The sequence below is a fragment of the Carcharodon carcharias genome, chromosome 8 (genome assembly GCF_017639515.1).
Source record: "Carcharodon carcharias isolate sCarCar2 chromosome 8, sCarCar2.pri, whole genome shotgun sequence".
NCBI lineage: Eukaryota > Metazoa > Chordata > Chondrichthyes > Lamniformes > Lamnidae > Carcharodon > Carcharodon carcharias.
Window position 1 is genome coordinate 174,734,399 of NC_054474.1, and position 18,944 is coordinate 174,753,342.

General features: G+C 39.1%; 1 protein-coding gene across 2 annotated transcripts; it reads right to left on the reverse strand.

Moving 5' to 3' along the window:
• Positions 1 to 1,093: 1,093 nt before the first annotated feature.
• On the reverse strand, positions 1,094 to 17,479 carry zbtb26 (zinc finger and BTB domain containing 26). Of its 2 annotated transcripts, XR_005943809.1 has the most exons (3): positions 17,471 to 17,479; positions 4,606 to 11,052; positions 1,094 to 1,276 (listed from the first exon to the last, which is right to left on the reverse strand). XR_005943809.1 is itself a non-coding variant. In XM_041193742.1 (2 exons), the coding sequence occupies exon 2, from the start codon at positions 11,040 to 11,042 to the stop codon at positions 9,666 to 9,668; it is 1,377 nt and encodes a 458-aa protein (XP_041049676.1). In that variant the 5' UTR covers positions 11,043 to 11,052; positions 17,471 to 17,479; the 3' UTR covers positions 1,094 to 9,665. The 2 variants fall into 2 exon arrangements, 1 of the variants encoding a protein (XP_041049676.1); XM_041193742.1 differs by having other exon boundaries at positions 1,094 to 11,052.
• Positions 17,480 to 18,944: the final 1,465 nt, after the last annotated feature.

The following is an 18,944-nucleotide window of genomic DNA, read 5'->3' on the forward strand; positions in this document are numbered from 1 at the left end:
AGGTTCCTTCCTACGTAAAAAATGAGGATACATCATTTGATGGTGAAATGGTATAAAGCATGTAGCAGTTGTGAGGTACAGATTTCTGTGGTTCCTCTGCTTGTTTATTTTCTTTCATTGGATGTAGGAGTCGTTGATTAGACCAGCATTCATTGCCCATCCCTAATTGCCTTGGGAAGGTGGTGAGCTGCCTTCTTGAACCACTGCAGTCCAAGTGGTTTAGGTACACTCACAGAGCTGTTAGGAAGGGAGCTCCAGGATTTTGACCCAGCGACAGTGAAGGAACGGTTTCAAGGTTTCAAGATATAGTTTCAAGGCAGGATGTTGAGTGGCTTGGAGCAGAAATTGCAGGTGATGCTATTCCCACGAACCCACTGCCCTTCTCCGTCTAGTTGTAGAGGTCGCAGGTTTGGAAGGTGCTGTTGAAGGAACCTTGGTGAGTTAACTCCATAAGAAGCACTACCTCTAGAAGCAACCCTGCAGTACTTAGCAGACTTCAACATGAGCCAACCCCTTGAAGCTATTTGTTTCACTGTTGGGCACTTAATGTTTAAAATAATTACTGATTTAAATGGAAAAATTAATCAGTTTAATATCTACTGCACCATCACAGATGACACATTAGAAGGACTTCAGCTCTAATTGAGGAGTGATATAATATAATGCTGTGGGATACACACACTGGGACAGAAATAACACTTTTATTCACAAGGTATAAGATATCTATATTAGTGTTTATTTAACTAATTGTGGAAAGGATCATTACCATGCAAATTACTTGTTAAAAAAAGATAAATAATAGAATGCAACTTTATGGGTCATGGAACTGATGCACAAAAGTGATGTCTAGGATACAAGCTCGTGACTAACTGGGACTGTGGCATATATTCATACATTTCTACATTGCTACTTCAGCCCACATGCCTCCCACCACTACCTTTTTTTGGAACCTGCAATTTCACCAAATGAGATATTTTTGTACAGCAATGACTGTCCAGCATGCAGCATAATTGCTTCAGCTACATTAACTCATATGCCTGTTGCATGTACGTGGGATGCTTTGTTACACATAGTAAATAAAAGGCTCAATAGCTTCATTTACAAAGCAGTTTATTTTTTAAGTGAACTTGTTTTCCAGTGAATAAATCGGAATACTGCTATTGTAAAAAAAAAATCCTGTCATTTGCAGTAATATTACACCACCAGGAATGTGTAAATCAGGTATTACAGAAAAGAGGACTTTTATTTTCATCAGTGCATCTGTTAGAGTTAACTGCTAGGATAAAACAAATAGAAAAAGTTATAATTGATTTATTCACATAACATATGCAAAAAATAAAAAAATAAAATCTTTTAACATTTGTGTATACACTGTACCATAAGGAAACTACTTTTTCACTTTTAAGTACTAAATGTTCCTCTTAAACACAATTTCATCAGATGTATTTTTGTTTTAGGATTTGAAAAATAAAGGTTGCAAGTCACTTTTGTCCTTTTGGTACTTTTTTTTTGTCTGTTGTTCTCAGCCAGATTTTGGAACAAATCAGAGTTCAGCTATCAAAGCAAACTGTACTCCAGCAGACTTTGAGCTAAAATTTAAAAATTGTAATGTGGTTGAGGATACAGTTGAAAAAAAAATCAATGCAATTCTGCAAGAGGACACCTAGACATTTTTAAAGTAAAAGTTCTAATCTACTCAAGAATGGCAGCAAAGACAGTTATTGACTTCAAGTACCTTGGAAATAATGGTTGAATCAAGAAAGGACCATGAATGTCACACACTTTAGATTATGCCGCATTCCTACATTTATACAGTTGCAAATCCCAGTCCAGAAGGTAGCATTTTAGAAATATCAAAACTGTCTGCAGGACATGGTACAAGTACTAAAATCACAGCTTAGAAGATTTCTCTAACTTCAATGTAATTAGGCCAAGTGACAAATGCATCACCAGGTGTACCAAGATTGTGTCAAGTAAGCCAAATAATGAGATATCCAACTAGGCGCTATACCAGTCAAAATACACAGTGCAACAAAGGGACATCCAAGCAAGTTGAAATACAATTAATGCATTGTCAAATGTATTATCTGAAATATTGTCCAAAGATTTGTGAACAAGGTACAAATTGTATAATAAGAACAAAACATTATTTTGGCCAAACCTACTTAAATTTTCTTTTCTGTTGGAAACAACATTTTGAATCAATATATATCAAAATGGAAACTGTCCCATTCTCAACTTTTTTTCTAAGAATTATCAAATTTAGCATTGATTTAGCTAAAATAGATAACGGCCTTTGCTGGAATCTTATAATTTTGATCCTTGTTGTTATTTTCTGTCCCTACAATCGATGAAGTGTACTTGTGTCATGTACCCAGATATTTCACATTGTTACATGTCTGACCTACAGGATAGGGAGTGACAATTGATGACTCCTTTTCCAACATTTTCCTCCCCGGTGCCTTAGTTGAGAAATGTCACCTTACTACATGTAGAAAACAACAGTTCTGAAGACTCATCCAATCATTCTGATATAGCAGCTTTTTTTTAAAAAAAGATGCCTTCTGATGTCTAAAAATACCTTGAGACCTCCAGAAGCAGGGATACGCTATAGATCACTTTTTTTGGACAAGTAATTTTTCTTGCAACATTTTCTGCACTTTTCAAGTTAATATTAACGTTATACACTTTAACTGGCCATGGTTAAGGTTAATGTAATATGGTTATAAACAAAACTAGTTCATTCCACTGCTACTACAGCTGCAGTCATACTTGATGAGAACTTCAAAAATTCCACAGCCGAGAAAAACGTTGCAACATTCTAAAGTTACAAAGGTAAAAGTACACATATGTCACAGATACTGTCCCAGATGAGGTATATGCTAATGTGCTAGGTAACCCAAAAATCTAATTTCAGGACCAATAGTGTCAAAGGATACTGAAATAACAGTATTGACGTTGCATATCGTACTAGAAAGATGTGGACAACCTATTCAAAAGTGTTAATTTAACTGCTGGTAAAAACTGAACATATCTTTATCAGTTTGGAAATTTTGAATTAAAGTCTTCCGCGAACCAGAAGCAACACTTTAGAAAAGACCCAAAATGGTAATTCTTTACATAGTGTTTGCAGCTTAAGTACACAATAAAATCAAAATTGATAAACCACCTCTGTGAATCTGCAAATTACAAGCCTACTAGCTATTAATCATGGCTGGCAATTTTGATGAGCTGGAAGTTATAATGGAGTCTTCATTATTCACGTATTTATTACTTTGGTGAGATAAACCCTGTTCCAGATGTCACCTCATGGCTAACACCAATCTCTTCTTTATAACCTCATGCTCAAGAAGGAATTTATATTCAGCTTGCTATTTGTATATTATTTTCTTTCATTCCTGTGCCTAGAGTATTGCTATATTAAAATTTAGGAAGTGGTCATTAACCAATTTCTATTATCCAAAGCACTCCTCCCAATTGTGAAGGCTGATGAAGAATGCGCTTGCTGCAAATATTGACCTCTGAGTACTAAATAAATTCAACTTGTAGGAAGCTGATGTGCATCTGTGAAACTGATTTTTTTTTTAATTCCCTCATGATAAACCAGGAATTCAACGAGTACTGCTTTTCAACATTTGGAACAAAGAAATCTGGGAATTGTCTAGTATCATTGGAATTATATTAAATAGTTTTCTAATTGGAGAATAGTCAGGCCATTCCATTTCCTCCCGAGCACTGCACTCAACTTTGTTTCTTTGTCCTACAAGTCTCCATTCTGTAACCAAGAGGGTGATCAAAGTAATCTTTGCAGGTCTTTGTAGCTGCTCTGATCTGAAGACATGGAAGACAACAGTAATGCTAATTGACACACTTCTCCCACCCTATCCCTACAAATGGCATCTCACAAGATGACACTGACAGATCAGGAATGAAGGGAAAATCCATATCCTGCGCTACACTGAAGACTGATTCTGTGTATTATGCTAATATTAGTGAAACAATAAGTAGAACTGTTAAGATAAAACTTCTCAAAGTACAAATGAATCAGCCCATTCATTGATTAATTTCTGGAGATGAAAGAAGAATAAAAAAGCTCTCTAGTTCACAAATATTAGCTTTGCAGGGATCTATCCATAATCCCTTCAGCAGATTTATATTCAATGCCCAAAATTAATTGCTTAGGAAGGGTGCAGAGGAGGGAAATGGAGGGAGAACATGCTAATTCTTTAGCCAAATAATTTTAATAATTAAGTGATTCTAGATCTCTTTCATCTCCTTTTGGGGGCCTGGATTTGAATGAAAGCTTCAACAGCTACTCAAGCCCTACAAAAAAAGCAATGTTGTTGATCCTAGGTGTGGAATGGAGTGCCCTATGTGGCAAAGTATTGAAGCACTTTCAGATGGGGAAAGCGAGAACAAGGAAAAGAAAATGGCTGTATGGAGCCCTATCCCATCCTGCTCAACAGCTCTGCTGGCCAGTACAGAAAGCCATTGATTGCATCAATGAACAAATTCCTAGGTCACTAGTTTCACCCTCTAGGACAATATAGACATAGCCCAAAAAGGTAGAATTGCAGAGGGGAGAACAACTCAACAATTACTCACCTGGGCCAAGAGTTTCCGCTTTGGGCACAGTCAGCGATTCAGGTGTAAATTGCGCGAATTTTGAAAAATGCTTCTGCTCAAACTCATTTGTGTATCACCAAACATAAAATCTGTCATGAGCCAGTGCAATCGGACAGCATCTTAGAACATTAAAAAATACTTTTGCTCTTAAAAATATTCCACTATATATTTAACGGTAACCTTGTGTGTTTGATTAATTTGGCTGAAAACGGGTTTAATCACAAATAATAAGCATGTTTAGTCAGTATCCAGTCCACCAGGTGAGTAATCCCATTTTAAATAACTGAAAACGACTAAAAAACACAACTATTTCCTAACTATATTGATGGTGCAGTCAGTTTAAGTAAATTAAATACATTATATTTCAAAAGCTTTTCAAATATGGTTATTAGTGCCACGTGCCTAAAAAAAAATTTTAAGAGCCTCATCGAGGACTTGAAAACTGAAACAAAAACAAAAATAGCTGGAAAAACTCAGCAGGTCTGACAGCATCTGCAGAGAGGAACACAGTTAACGTTTCAAGTCCGTATCACTGAAAACTGAAAATGGACACAATTAGTGAAAACTCTCAATGGTGATTATTTCCATCTGGGGGCATGGCCAGTTTTGTGGGTGGGACCAGCTTCCAACGTAGGTTTCTAATTAGCACAACAGGAAGATCACAGAAAGTCAATTTGCAGTGGATATAACTTATGTTTGCAATTCCATGATCTTTTGCATTGGTTTGGCTGATTTTTACCCTGAAAGAAAAGTTATAGCGCAAACTACTGGAAACTCCAGGCCCTAATTATTTTTGGGACTGCTTAATCATTCAAGCACATCAGGGAAAATGACAATAAAATCACCGATTTCTAAAAGCTGTGCTAACATCATGGAAGAAATTACCACAAGTTGAAAAACAATTTGTTTTTTGCTCCTTGTTTTCAAGGGAACAGGACAGAGGAATGATAGCAAAATGAATGTTCCAATATATCCAAATTGAGGTGTCATGAAATTAGCATCACTATAGAGAGTTGGCTGTTGGATACTTGAATATTAGAGTCAAAGCACATTTGAAGGGTGGGATTAATCAAAAGCTACACAAAACATACAGCCACAGGCCCTTCGTCCCAAGCTGTCCATGTCGGGTTTTTGCTCCACTTGAGCCTCCTCCCATCCTTCGTCATTGAACTCTGCAATACTATAACCCTCTATTTCCTTCTCTCGTACCTCCCTTTAAATACAGCTAAACAATTAACCTCAACTACTTGCACATTCTCACCACTCTGGGTAAAGGATTCCCCACTTGATTTCTTGGTGACTATCCTGTTTTGAAGGCCTCTAGTTTTACTCTTCCCAAGTGAAAACAGAGTCTACTCTATCAAAGCCTTTCATACCTTTCGTAGATGCAGATTTTAGTTCAGCTTTTGTAACATGGAAGAGATTAGTTCTGACTCTTTGAAAAGAAAACTAACAAATTACTCACTCCCCTCTGCTCTTTCCCCACAGCTTTGCATTCTCCTTTTCATTTAATCCTTTTTTTTGAAACTTATTTCTGAATCTGCTTCCGCCAGCCTTTCAGCCACACATTCCAGATTGTAACAACTTGCTGCATAAAAAAAATCTAATTTCTTCCTCCCGCCTCACTTCACCCTGGGTTATATAGGCCATTATACCTTAAATCTGTCTCTGCTGGTTATTGACCCTCCTGCCAGTGGAAACAGTTTTTCCTTATTTACTCTATCAAGTCCTTTATAAAATTTTGAACACCTCTATTAAATCAAATCTCTAACATTCTTGGCTCAAAGCTTTTCTAGTCTCTCTACATAACTGAGATGTAAAGTCATAAACTCAAGCACTCAAAACCTACATATAAATCAATGCCTCACTGGTCACAACTAAGAATAGCAAGGAGGTGGATTAAATAGACTGATGATCTTTTTTGGCTTTGAGATTTTCTATTTCAGTATTTATTCCTACTACTTACTCAGCACCCCTGAACTAAGTAATCATTCTAATAAATTATTCTAATAATAGAAGAGTTAATTGCATAAAACATACATGAGAAACAGAGTGGCACAGTGGTTCGGAGTATGGAATTTCAAATCAGTTCAGACCATGGAGCGAGAGGTCTGACATCTGTGCAGGATGGGCAGAAGCGCAAAATCTTTAACAGTCTTTCGGCTAGAGAATGACAACAGCAGCATGCATGGAGATATTACTACAGGCATGAACTATTGTAACATATCTTTATTTTGAAGTAGATGGTGCAATGAAAACTGGACATGGTGGAGGCAAGCTCCCACTGTGACAGATTTCAAATGCAGAGAAGCCTGAATTTAACATGGATGCCACATGTGATAAATTTGTCAATGTTCTGAAACATATAGCTCATTAAGTTACTTTTCTACTTGCGTTATCTTGGTTGTTTAAAGTCAGAAGAATTCCCACATGTATGTACATGGGGTGAGGCAATGGGGCAAGAAGAAAAGCAGCCATAGCTTCCACTTCTGATCAATATCTAGCAATCCCTGTGTGAATATCAAGCGAAGACGTGAATGGAGTCACTGATGATGGCCCTTGTGAATGTTCAGGTTCACTGTCAAAGCAAACACAAACAGCCAAAGACAAAAAAAGGTACCTACCACCTGTAAAACAGCACCTTATAATGGAGTGAACCCTGCAGCACAGGAAGAAAACTGATGAGAAACCACTCTTCCAGATTCACTGTGGAGATGGCAAAACTATTTCTGTCTCTTCTATGATCGTGGGCTTGATTTTATAACTGCCCCCATCTGGCAGAAACAAAGTTGGGCAGTTAAAAATAGAGCAGAACATTTATCTAATGTTTGCCCTTCCCCACCTGGCAAAATGCCCCAGGCCAGTGAGGCCCTCTTTAAATACGCAGATCAAGTTCCAATGATATCATCACCATCAAGACCTTATCTGCTATTTTAACATAGCCTTGGGGATAACAGTCAGTGTTGGCTTAAGGAGCAGCAAAAAGTTTTAAAAAAAAGATTTACTTTTAAGTTTCTTTGTGGGCCTAAGAAAATACTTCTCTGGGTCCCACAAGGAAAACTGGGGTTTCCCACCCCCACCAACTGGGATTCACCTCCCAGATTATTTATCTTGTGTCAGGGATCATTGTGCAGAGGCCTCCTACTGGGTTACCTACTGACTTTCCAGCTTTAGTCAACTTGCTATGCTGCATTCCCACCTGGAGTTAAAATTGAGCCATGTTTCTGCAAAGCACATTTTCAAGCTGAAGTTAAAAGTGGCACAATGAAAAGGCCTACATCATTACAACAGCCAAAAACAGAACACAATAAAAACAAAACTGTTGTGGTGAAACCTCCCTCTTTGCATAAGATGTTTACGCTTCCACACTACTCCACAACTAATTTAAAAAGATTGTTTTTGATTTGGCATAATGTGTACAAAACTTAAATCATCAACTGGAGTTTATATATATATATATATATTCAATTAATAAGATTTCTCACCAAACAACCCTATTAATGTAGCTGTTTTTTTGCTTTGGAGTGGGGCTGGGGTAGAAGGGGAGGGGAAATGGGACGAATTACAAAATAGTCCAATATTACTAAATTTGAGTTACACAGTCAAAAAATCCAAACTTCTAATTGAGACACAAACCATGCAATAATTTCTCAAGTCTCTCCTCAGATCAGTTTTATGAAATTCTCCAATGTCCTCAAAGGATAGACCATTATACACAGGTATTAAAAACTTTAAAGAATGGCATAGCAAAACAAGTGCTTTGGTCTGAAATCAAATCCAGACTGTTAAACACAAAACTAGAGTAATGTGTTCCATCATACATGTCAGTGCCCATAATAACATAAGCACATAATCCTGCCATTTAATTTTCAGACTCCAAGGTAATGCAGCACATACTGTAATTCTGCTCCCAGCAATGATACTAGTACAGCAATTCTAGCAACATCAAGTTCCAACCTAAGGAATTAATACTCTTGAAAAAAATCTAATTGTAGAGCTACCATTTTAGATCAATGCAGCAACTACATATACTTGCCTATCAACAGTCTTAGTTTTCCCAAATTGCATATTCTACAGGAAGATAGGACCAGATGGACTGAAGAACAGTGCCATAACCATCTGAAAATAGATTTCAAAATGATGGCATAATTTCAGAACGAAAATTTTTGAAAAATAAATTGAAAGAAGTTAAACATAGCAATATGTTTTGAGGTGTTTAAAACAATAAAGGGATTTGACAGGGCAGGTTCAAAGAACTATTTCCTTTGGCAAGGGAATCCAATGCAAGGGGGTCAACAACCCTAACACTAGAGCTAATCCATTTAGGACTAAAGTTAGGAAGCACTTTTCTCGCAACAAAACACTGAAAATCTGGAACTCTCTTCCCCCAGAAGACTGGGCCACTTGAAATTTTCAAGATTGAGGCTAATAGATTTTTGTTGGGCTTGGGCATCAAAGTATATGGAACAAAGTTGAAAATGGGGTTGAGGTACAAATTTGCCACAATCGGATTGAATGGTGGAACAGGTTCAAGGGGCTGAATAGCCTACTCCTGTTCCTAATTCAACACTATCATAAGGCAAAGCTTCATAATTTAGGTATTAGTCCTGGAGAATTAGTGAAGTAACCAGGTGCACTCTATTGCCTACATGCAAAGAGAGTTAGTGTGTCTTATTTTTAAACATAATTCTATACAAAAGAGGACATATGCCACCTTTTCAATGATAAAAGTTAAGTGGCCCACTGGAACGCATTCAGTTCTTTTAACAGTTTAAAGTACTGAATTGCATCTTTCAAATTACAGACATTCTATCAAACACCGATTAAAACAATTCTATTTCATCAGATAGAAATCTACAGAACATTTCTTCCCAGTGCAGTGCTCTGCATATTTACTAACCCACTGATGAGATACCATTATCATGTTGATTTGGTGCAAAGTTTCTACCAACCTTTCCAAAATGTTTAAGTTTACTGCTTGGCCAACAAAAGTTCAGTTGACCTTTTAAGATACAAGATCAAGAACAGCACTACTGCGGTCATTCAATAGTATCTACTTCCAGAGTAATTTCTTGTATGCTTCCTTCAGTGACATTATCAACACATTTTTTCCCATGCTGTTCTTTGAGGTGTCGCCTGAGTGCAGGCTTGTGTGCAAAGCCCACATCACAGTAGTTACACTTGTGTGGTCTGTCACCACTATGGAGATTCAGGTGGTCCTGTAGAGAACATTTCTGAGTGAATGTCTTCCCGCAAATTGTGCACTGATATGGTTTTATTCCTGTGTGTACTCGGATGTGCCGTGTCAGATTGCTTTTTTGTGTGAAAATCTTCCCACAGCGCAGGCACAGGAAAAGTTTGTGCGTTTTCAAGTGACTAATGAAGTTTTCGAGGTGCTGAAAGATTTTTCCACATTTACTGCAATGGTGGGGCTTCTGAAGCCATTTGTCTTGCATTTTAAAATGGTTGGTGTACATAGTTTTATTTGCAAACAGTTTTGTGCCCCTGTTGCGCTTGAACAAAAACCCACCTGCAGCAGCCATTTCCTCATTTGGAAAACTACTCAAACCTTGCAACTCAAACTCATTGGCTGCCAGCATAAAACTTGTACCATTGACAACTTCTGACAACCTGGGTGGATCAGTTACAAAATTCTGTAAACAACTATCTACCACTTTGTTGCTTCTAGAATCAACAGTTGAATTGACAAGAGAATGCTGCGATTCCGGAGAATTTGCAGCAGCTCTTTCCACACTATTGCTGAAATTATTTGAGAGATGGCTCAAGCTGTCACCATTCTCACTCTCCTGAATATCACTAGTCAGCGATTCCACTTTAACAATACGAATGTTGCTATCCTCTGAGTCGGTTTCACATTCAGAGACATCCCTAGTTTGTGTAAGATCTTCCATTTTGTTCTTTTCAGAATCAGGTGGAGGACTTTCTTGTGGCCTTTCTGAAGTTTCAGGAAACGTAGTTGAAGTGCTGCTTTCACCTATGTTGTGCGCTTGGTCTTCAGACAACAACTTTGGCTCAATATATTTAGAAAGGGCCTGTGTGCACCTTTCCACAACGTGACCCATTTGAAGGTAGCTTGCAGCAGTTAAGTAGTTTACCAGTTCCTTCACAGGAAACTCCAGGATACCAGTGTAGCAGGACAGAAGTATTTGTTCCCCAACCTCTGAACTCTGGAGAAGTGAAATCCTGACATCCTTTGAATCATTCAACAAGAACTGGTCCCTTAGGAAGGGAGAGCATGCTGCAAAAATTATCTTATGCCCTAGAAAGGCCACATTGTTGATTCGGATTGTGACATCACAGAATCGTTTTTGCTGCCTCAACAAATTCATTTTCTGCAACATGGAATCTCCATAGCTTGAAAACTTAAAACAAAGCGCGTCAGAAGTTGGAGCCATGTTTCCAAATCTAGAGAAAAACAGAAAGAACATGAGAAATGCACTATATATAAAAAATAAATCAGAGTTAAAAATCAGGCCTAAACTATCAGTTCAAGCTCCACTTTAGGAAAAGAGCAAATAATCATGGCAAAGATCTTGGCTTTGTATCCACATAGATGCATACCAATAGATTTTTCTTTTCCCACCTAATTCCATTATTTTTAAAGTGTATTTCCATCCATTGTTTTATCTCTACCTTTTAGCCTTTTTCGATTCCATCACCCCACCCCCACCCCCACTAGGGTTATCTCTACCTTGCTCGGCCTGCTTGCTACCCTTAATTAGCACATTCCTTTAGATAATATCACCACCTTCAACACCTCTTTGTCCTTTTGTCAGTGACATCTTTTGGTTATCTCCACCTATCAGTGGCCCGCTATCCAGCTCTCTTGTCCCAACCACCCCCCCACCTTAAACCAGCTTATATTTCACCCCTTTTCTATTTTCCCTTAGTTCTGTTGAAGAGTCATGCGGACTCGAAACGTTAACTGTGTTCCTCTCCGCAGATGCTGCCAGACCTGCTGAGTTTTTCCAGGTATTTTTGTTTTTGTTTTTGATTTCCAGCATTCGTAGTTTTTTGCTTTTATCCATGTGGTCCAAAGTTTAAAATACACGTTCTCATTAATTTAGATCTATTTAAAGGTACCGATACATAATTCCTAAATCCAAATGTCTAGTATCATATCCAAATGTCTAGCATCATTGAGGTAACAGTAAGAACAACCCTTTCCAAACTTTCAAACTGAGCCAATGGATGGGAAACATTAAAGTACAAATAGAACATTATCTGGACTTTTAAGACTGTATTGGCAGGACTTGGCCAATGCACATGGTCCATACCCACAGTGTGGATACCCACGATTGTGATTAATGTGCAGCATGGAGCTTTATCATCAGATATATAACCACCATTTATCAGATGAGATGTTAAACTAAGGCCTACGTTGCTGGTGTTGATGGTTCAGGTAGACATTAAAGAGACTTTAGCATTAGAGGAAAAACAGGGAAATCTCCCAGTATTTTGGATAACATTCTCCCCCCACAAAAAAACCCCACCAAAAACAGATGAACTAATCTTATGGATTTTTGTGGAAGTTTGCTGCATACAAAATGGCAGCCACATTTGCCTTTGTAATAGTTAAAATGATTCACTTTGAGGTCTTTTACATGTATCATTTTTGTTACACTGAAATCTCTCAAAGCCTTTCAAGTCTTTTTTTTATTTGAAAAATTGATGTTCAAAAGTAACGGACCACTGTGGTACTAAGGCACCTTAATTACCAACTTAAGACGACTAGCTGTCCAAGTTTAAACACACCTAGTTATCCAAGGACCTCTTTACTATTAATGGACAAGTGGACAGTTGTTGTCAAATACTATGGTCATTTCAACACTTTTTGAAGAGTTAATTCCCTTTACAATTGCAGTGTTTTTTTTAAAAAATGTACCCTTGTGTTCTGGTTTTACAATTGTAGATTGTAGAAGTATACACAAATTGTTTCCAAATTGTGTGAAGCTCCCTGTTAAGTATTTGTGTACTTAAATTCCTGTCCTAATTCCCAAAGATTTCAAAGGGAGCAAGCAGTATGACTATTGAAGAAAATGTTTTAATAAACAATAACAAATAACATGTCAACAAGTGCAAAAGCACAAAAAAAAATTAAGCTGTTTGTTGTGCATAATACTAAAAAAAATTGATTTTGAATCAAGTGGTATACAGTAAGCTAAAAAGACTTAATATGCACTCAGTTTATAAAAGTGCATTACAAAATACATAAACTTAGACCTCCAATTAAAATGCAAAACTCATGATCTAAGATTTTGTTCAAAGAGCTACAAAAGATGTCTTTACAAATGCTAGCTTAGGGCTAGAGGTAGTACTCTTGCCCAAGTAAGGAACTCACGGGGTCAAGTCCCATTCCAGAAACTTAAGCACATAATAGACACTGGCATTCCAGTGGAATAGATAATGCTGCACTTGTTGGAAGTGCTGCCTTTCAGATGAGATTAAAATTAGATCTAGTCTGTCCCCTTGGGTGGATGTAGAGGATCCCATGGCATTATTGGAACACCAGTATCCTAGCCAACATTTATTTCTGAATCAACATGATCATATGACTCATTGGAAATGAGTGTAAATTAATTATTCTCTTTTTTTAGTGCAAAATTCTACTCCCCCCACTTTTCCTTCTGGGGTACTCTGCACTACACATTAACCTGTCACCTGCCAGTCTCTGCCACCCCCCCGCCCCCCGTCTTTGAAATTGGCTTCTAGTATATTTAACATCAGTCTTAATGACTCCGAGTCCCCACAGGAAAGCATCTGCTCTCTTTTCATTAACCCACAGTGATCAGGAACACAGAATCTTAACGGCACAGAAGGAGGCCATTCGACCCATCGTGTCTGCAAATAAGCATTATGACTTAGTGCCATTGCCCCGCCTTTTCCCCATACCCTTGCACATTATTTTTATTCAAATAATCACTTAATGCCCTCTTGAATGCCTCGATTGAACCTGCCTCCACCACACTTCCAGGCAGTGCGTTCCAGACCTGAACCACTTATTGTATGAAAAAGTTTTTTCTCACGTCACGTTTGCTCCTTTCACAAATCACTCTAAATCTGTGCCCTCTCGTTCTTGATCCTTTTAAGAATGGGAACAGTTTCTCCCTATCTACTCTGTCCAGCCCCCTCATGATTTTGAACATCTCTATCAAATCTCCTGTTAGCCTTCTTCTCTCCAAGGAGAACAGTCCGAACCTCTCCAATCTATCCTCACAGCTGACGTTTCTCATCCCTGGAACCATTCTTGTAAACCTCTCCTGTACTCTCTCCAATGTGTTCACATCCTTCCTATAATTTGGTACCCAGAACTGTACACAATATTTCAGCTGAGGTCTAATGAGGGTCTTATATAAATTCAGCATAACCTTCCTGCTCTTGTACTCTATATGCCCCTATTAACAAAGCCCAGGATACTATATGCTTTATTAACTGCTCTGTCCACCTGTCATGCCACCTTCAATGATCTATGTACATATACACCTAAGTCTTTCTGCTCCTGCACCCCCTTTAAATTCCACCCCTTATTTAATATTGTCTGTCCATGTTCTTCCTATCAAAATGCATCACCTAACACTTCTCTGCATTGAACTTCATCTGCCACCTATCTGCCCACTCCACCAGCTTGTCTATGTCCTCTTGAAGTTCCACACCATCCTCCTTAAAGTTCACAACACCCCCAAGTGGCATATCATCCGCAAACTTGAAATTCTCCCCTGCACACCAAGATTTAGATCATTAATATATATCAGGAAAAGGATCCCAATACAAACCTTCCTCCAGCCTGAAAAACATCCATTGACCATTACTCTCTGCTTCCTATTTTTCAGCCAATTTTGTATCCACGTTGCCACTGTCCCTTTTATTCCATAAGCAATAACTTTTGTCACAAGTCGATTGTGTGGCACTGTATCAAATGCTTTTTCAAAGTCCATTTACACCACATCAACAGCGTTGCCCTCATTGACCTTTTCTGTTATCTCTTCAAAAAATTCCAGCAAATTAGTTAAACATGATTTCGCCTTTAGAAATCCATGCTGGCTCTTCCTTATCAACCCATATTTTTCCACGTGACTACGAATTCTAACCCGAATGTTTCTAGAATTTTGCCCACAACTGAAATTAAACAGACTGGTCTGTAATTGCTGGGCTTATCCTTACAACCTTTTTTGAACAAGGGTGCAATGTTTGCAATTCTCCAGTCCTCTGGCACCACCCCTGAGTCTAGGGAAAACTGAAAGATTATGGCCAGTGCCCCTACAATTTCTATTCTCAGTTCCTTCAATATCCTTGGAAGCATCTCATCCAGTCCTGGTGCCTTGTCAACTTTAAGTACCGACAGTCTACTCAACACTTCCTCCTTATCAATTTTGAACCTAGTGAAAGAGTTTCCTTGTCTATCACCATGGCCTGGATAGCAACTACCTCCTTGGTAAAAATGGATGCAATGTATTAATTTAATACCTCAGCCATGGCCCCATCAATCCATGTGTAAATTCCCTTTTAGGTCCCTAATCGGCCCTACTCCTCCATTTACCACCCTTTAACTATTTATATGCCGACAGAGTACTTTGGGATTCCCCTTTATGTTGGCTGCCAGTCTTTTCTCATAATCCCTCTTTGCTTCTCTAACATGCTTTTTAACCTCCCCTCTGAACCTTCTGTATTCCTCTTGGGTCTCAATTGTATTTTCTACCTGACACCTGTCATAAGTGCACTTTTTCTTCTTTATCTTAACTTCAATCTCCTTTTTTTTTTTACATCCAGGGAGCTCTGGATTTGTTTGTCCTTTCCCTTTCGATGGAATATACCTTGACTGTGCCTCAACCAATTCTTTTTTGAAGGTGGCCCATTGTTCAGCTACAGTTTTCCCTGCCAATCTTTTGCTCCAGTCTATCTGGCCCAGCTCCATTCTTGCCCCATCGATGTCTTGTGCAGTTAATTATTTTTACTCTGGATTGCCTATCATCCTTTTCTATCATCTCAAAACATACAATACAATGATCACTGTCTCTTAAATGCTCCCCCACTGACACTTGATCTACTTGGTCTGCCTCATTTCCAACAATCAGATCCAACTGTGCGCCTTTTCTTGTTGGATTGGACACATACTGCTGTAGAAAATTCTCCTGAACACAATCTAGGAACACTTGCCCTTCTCCACCCTTTACACTACCTTTGTCCCAGTCTATATTCAGGTAACTAAAGTACCCCATTATAACTACTCTATAATGCCTGCATCTCTCTATAATTTCCCTGCAGATTTGTACTTTTACGTTCTTCTCACTATTTGGTGGTCCATAGACTACACCGAGCAATGTAGTTTGTTCCTTAGCTCCAGCCAAATTGATTCTGTCCTTGAACCCTCTGGGACATCCTCTTTCTTCAGCACTGCACTGCTCTCCTTAACCAATACCCACTTTCCTATCTCTTCTGAACACCTTGTACCCAGGAATATTTAACACCCAGTTCTGCCCTTCCTTGAGTCAGGTCTCTGTTATTGCTACAACATCATATTTCCACATGGCAATCTGTGCCTGTAACTCCCCAATCTTATTTACGATACTCCATGCATTCACATACATGCATAGTAACCCCAATTTAGATTTTGTTACTTTCTCCCTTACCCTGACTTTACCTATTAACTTACTATGTTCTATACTAGTGCTATCTGTCCCTCCCAGTATTTTGTGCACTCTGGTATTCCTCGCTAATATTTTTGCTTGGTTCCCACACACCTGCCAAGTTAGTTTAAAGCCCACCTAACAGCACTAGAAAACCACCCGCGAGGAACTCAGTCCAAGCTCTGTTCAAGTGCAACCTGTCCGGCTTGTACAGGTGCCATCTTCCTCAGAGCCAGTCTCAGTGTCCCAGGAATCTAAAGCCCTCCCTCCTGCACCATTTTTCCAGCAACGCATTCATCTGCCTTATCCTCCTATTTCTGCACTCACTGGCGCGTGGCACTGGGAGCAATCCGGAGATTACTACATGAGAGGCACTGCTTGCTAATTTTCTACCTAGCTCCCTAAATTTTGATTGCAGGACCGCATCCCCCTTCCTACCCAAGTCATTGGTGCCAATGTGGACCACGACCTCTGGCCGATTACCCTCCCCCAGAAGAATATCCTGCAACTGCTCTATAACATCCTTGACCCTGGCACCTGAGAGGCAACATACCATCCTAGAGTCACATTTACGGGCACAGAAATGCCTGTCTGTTCCCCTAACCAATGAATCCCCTATTACTCTAGCTCTTCCTCTCTTCTTCCTCCCCTCCTGTACAGCCGAGCCACTCATGATGCCACAAACCTGGCTCTAACTGCTCTCCTTGGATCAACCAGTGCCCTCACCAGCTTCCAAAACAGAAAACTGATCTGTGAGCGGGACCCCAGAGGACTCCTGAACTACCTGCCTATTTCTCTTGGACTGCCTGGTGGTCACTCATTCCCTTTCTGTCTCCAGGCCCTTAAGCTGCGGTGTGACCACTTCTCTGAATGAACTATCCATGTAACTCTCAGCCTTGCAGGTGCGCCACAGTGACTCCAGCCGCCGCTTGAGCTCTGAAACCTGGAGCTCAAGATTCTGCAGCTGTCAGCACTTGCTGCACACGTGGTCGTCTAGGACACTGGTAGCATCCATGATTTTGCACATATTACAGGATATGCATTCCACTTGACTGTGCTGTCAATGCCTTAACTCTACTTCCCTTGTTAACTTTATTCTACTTTGAATTATTTATATTTCTTTATTATATTGGCCCTAGATTTCCCTTACATTCAAGTATAGGAACTTTAAAAATATTACACTTTTCTAATTTACTCACCTGTTCCTACTTACCAAGGCTGCTGCTCTTCTTTCTGAGGAAAGGTAGGAAAGGTTAGTGAAAAATAAGATACTCTGCCTAACCCTGCCTGACCCAGGACTAAGACCAGTCATCTTCCCTTCTCCACCCATCCAGTGATATTACTGTAGATTAAAATATATACAGACACAGGATTGTAATATTTTGAAGTTTGTTTTACACAAACGCATTGAGGTAATTAAAGCATGTTGTATTCATACAGCTTCAGTTTTGTGCATGGGATGAATGGCACACTTAGAAAGTCCATATCATGATTCCTCTACTTCTCTCCCTTACCAGTGTCTAGTTTAATGCACAAAAAAATGGTTGCTTGAGCACGGCTTCCTTCTGGATACCTAGGCCTGTGAAACCATTTCTCAGGTTCAAGCCAAAGCACTATATCTCACTTGGTATCATTATCCACTTACTCAGATTTCAAGGAATAGACTGAGGTATTTGCCATTTTTCAATAGGTATGGATATATCCTATAACCCATGAGACAAATGTTGCTTATTCAGTCAAAAAAATGCCATGATTGCTTGATATTCACTTAAAAAGGCAGATTGGACCTTGGTTTAAAATATGCCTAACAGCTGTTCAGTACTGCACTTATTAGCCTCATTTCATGCGCTCTGGTACCGGAGTGGGATTTGAATCCACAGCTTTTAGAATTAGAGGCAAGAGTGCTATCAAGCGAATCAAACAGACACTTAAGGATTTGAAAGTATCTTCAAGCAAAAGTACTAAGTAACAATCCTGTGTCTCTATATATTTTAATCTACAGTAATATCACTGGATGGGTGGAGAAGGGAAGATGACTGGTCTTAGTCCTGGGTCAGGCAGGATTAGGCACACACCTTGTTCCCAATCACTGTGGGTTAACGGACTCTAAAAGCGTCAAAGGATATGGTGCACTGTGTTGAGATAGAGGGTCAGTCATAATTATGTTGAATGGCGGAGCAGGCTCAAAGGGCCTACTCCTACTTTCTATGTTTCTGCATCATAATAGGTTCCAATATCCAACCAACTCATGTTACGTCATGTGGCATTAAGACACATCCGAGTATACTGGACACAACAGAGGTTATGATCCCTGATAAGATCCCAGCTGTAGTGAAGATCGTACACCAGAACCAGCTGCTCTCTTAGCCAAGCCCCTGGCATCTGCCTGACAATGTGGAAAATCTTTACATGTTATTTATGAATGCTCTGATCTGCCATTTATTACTTCATTAACCACCTCCTAATCACCAATAAAATGAGAAAAAGGAGTAATCAATAGTGCGATCAAGTAATGCCAGTAACCTGTTTGCTGATGTTCATTTCAGGATGCATGAAATCACTCAAATCTCACCTCCCCACAGCCATGATTCAGACGTGCATTCAACAACAGGATGCTGCAGGAATGGTGAAATCAAATTGCCTGAAATCAATGCAGCATCTGATAAAGACAAT

Bases quoted from the DNA above. Each gene is read 5' to 3' on its own strand.
- zbtb26 (XM_041193742.1), bottom strand. From the start codon at position 11,042: ATGGCTCCAACTTCTGACGCGCTTTGTTTTAAGTTTTCAAGCTATGGA.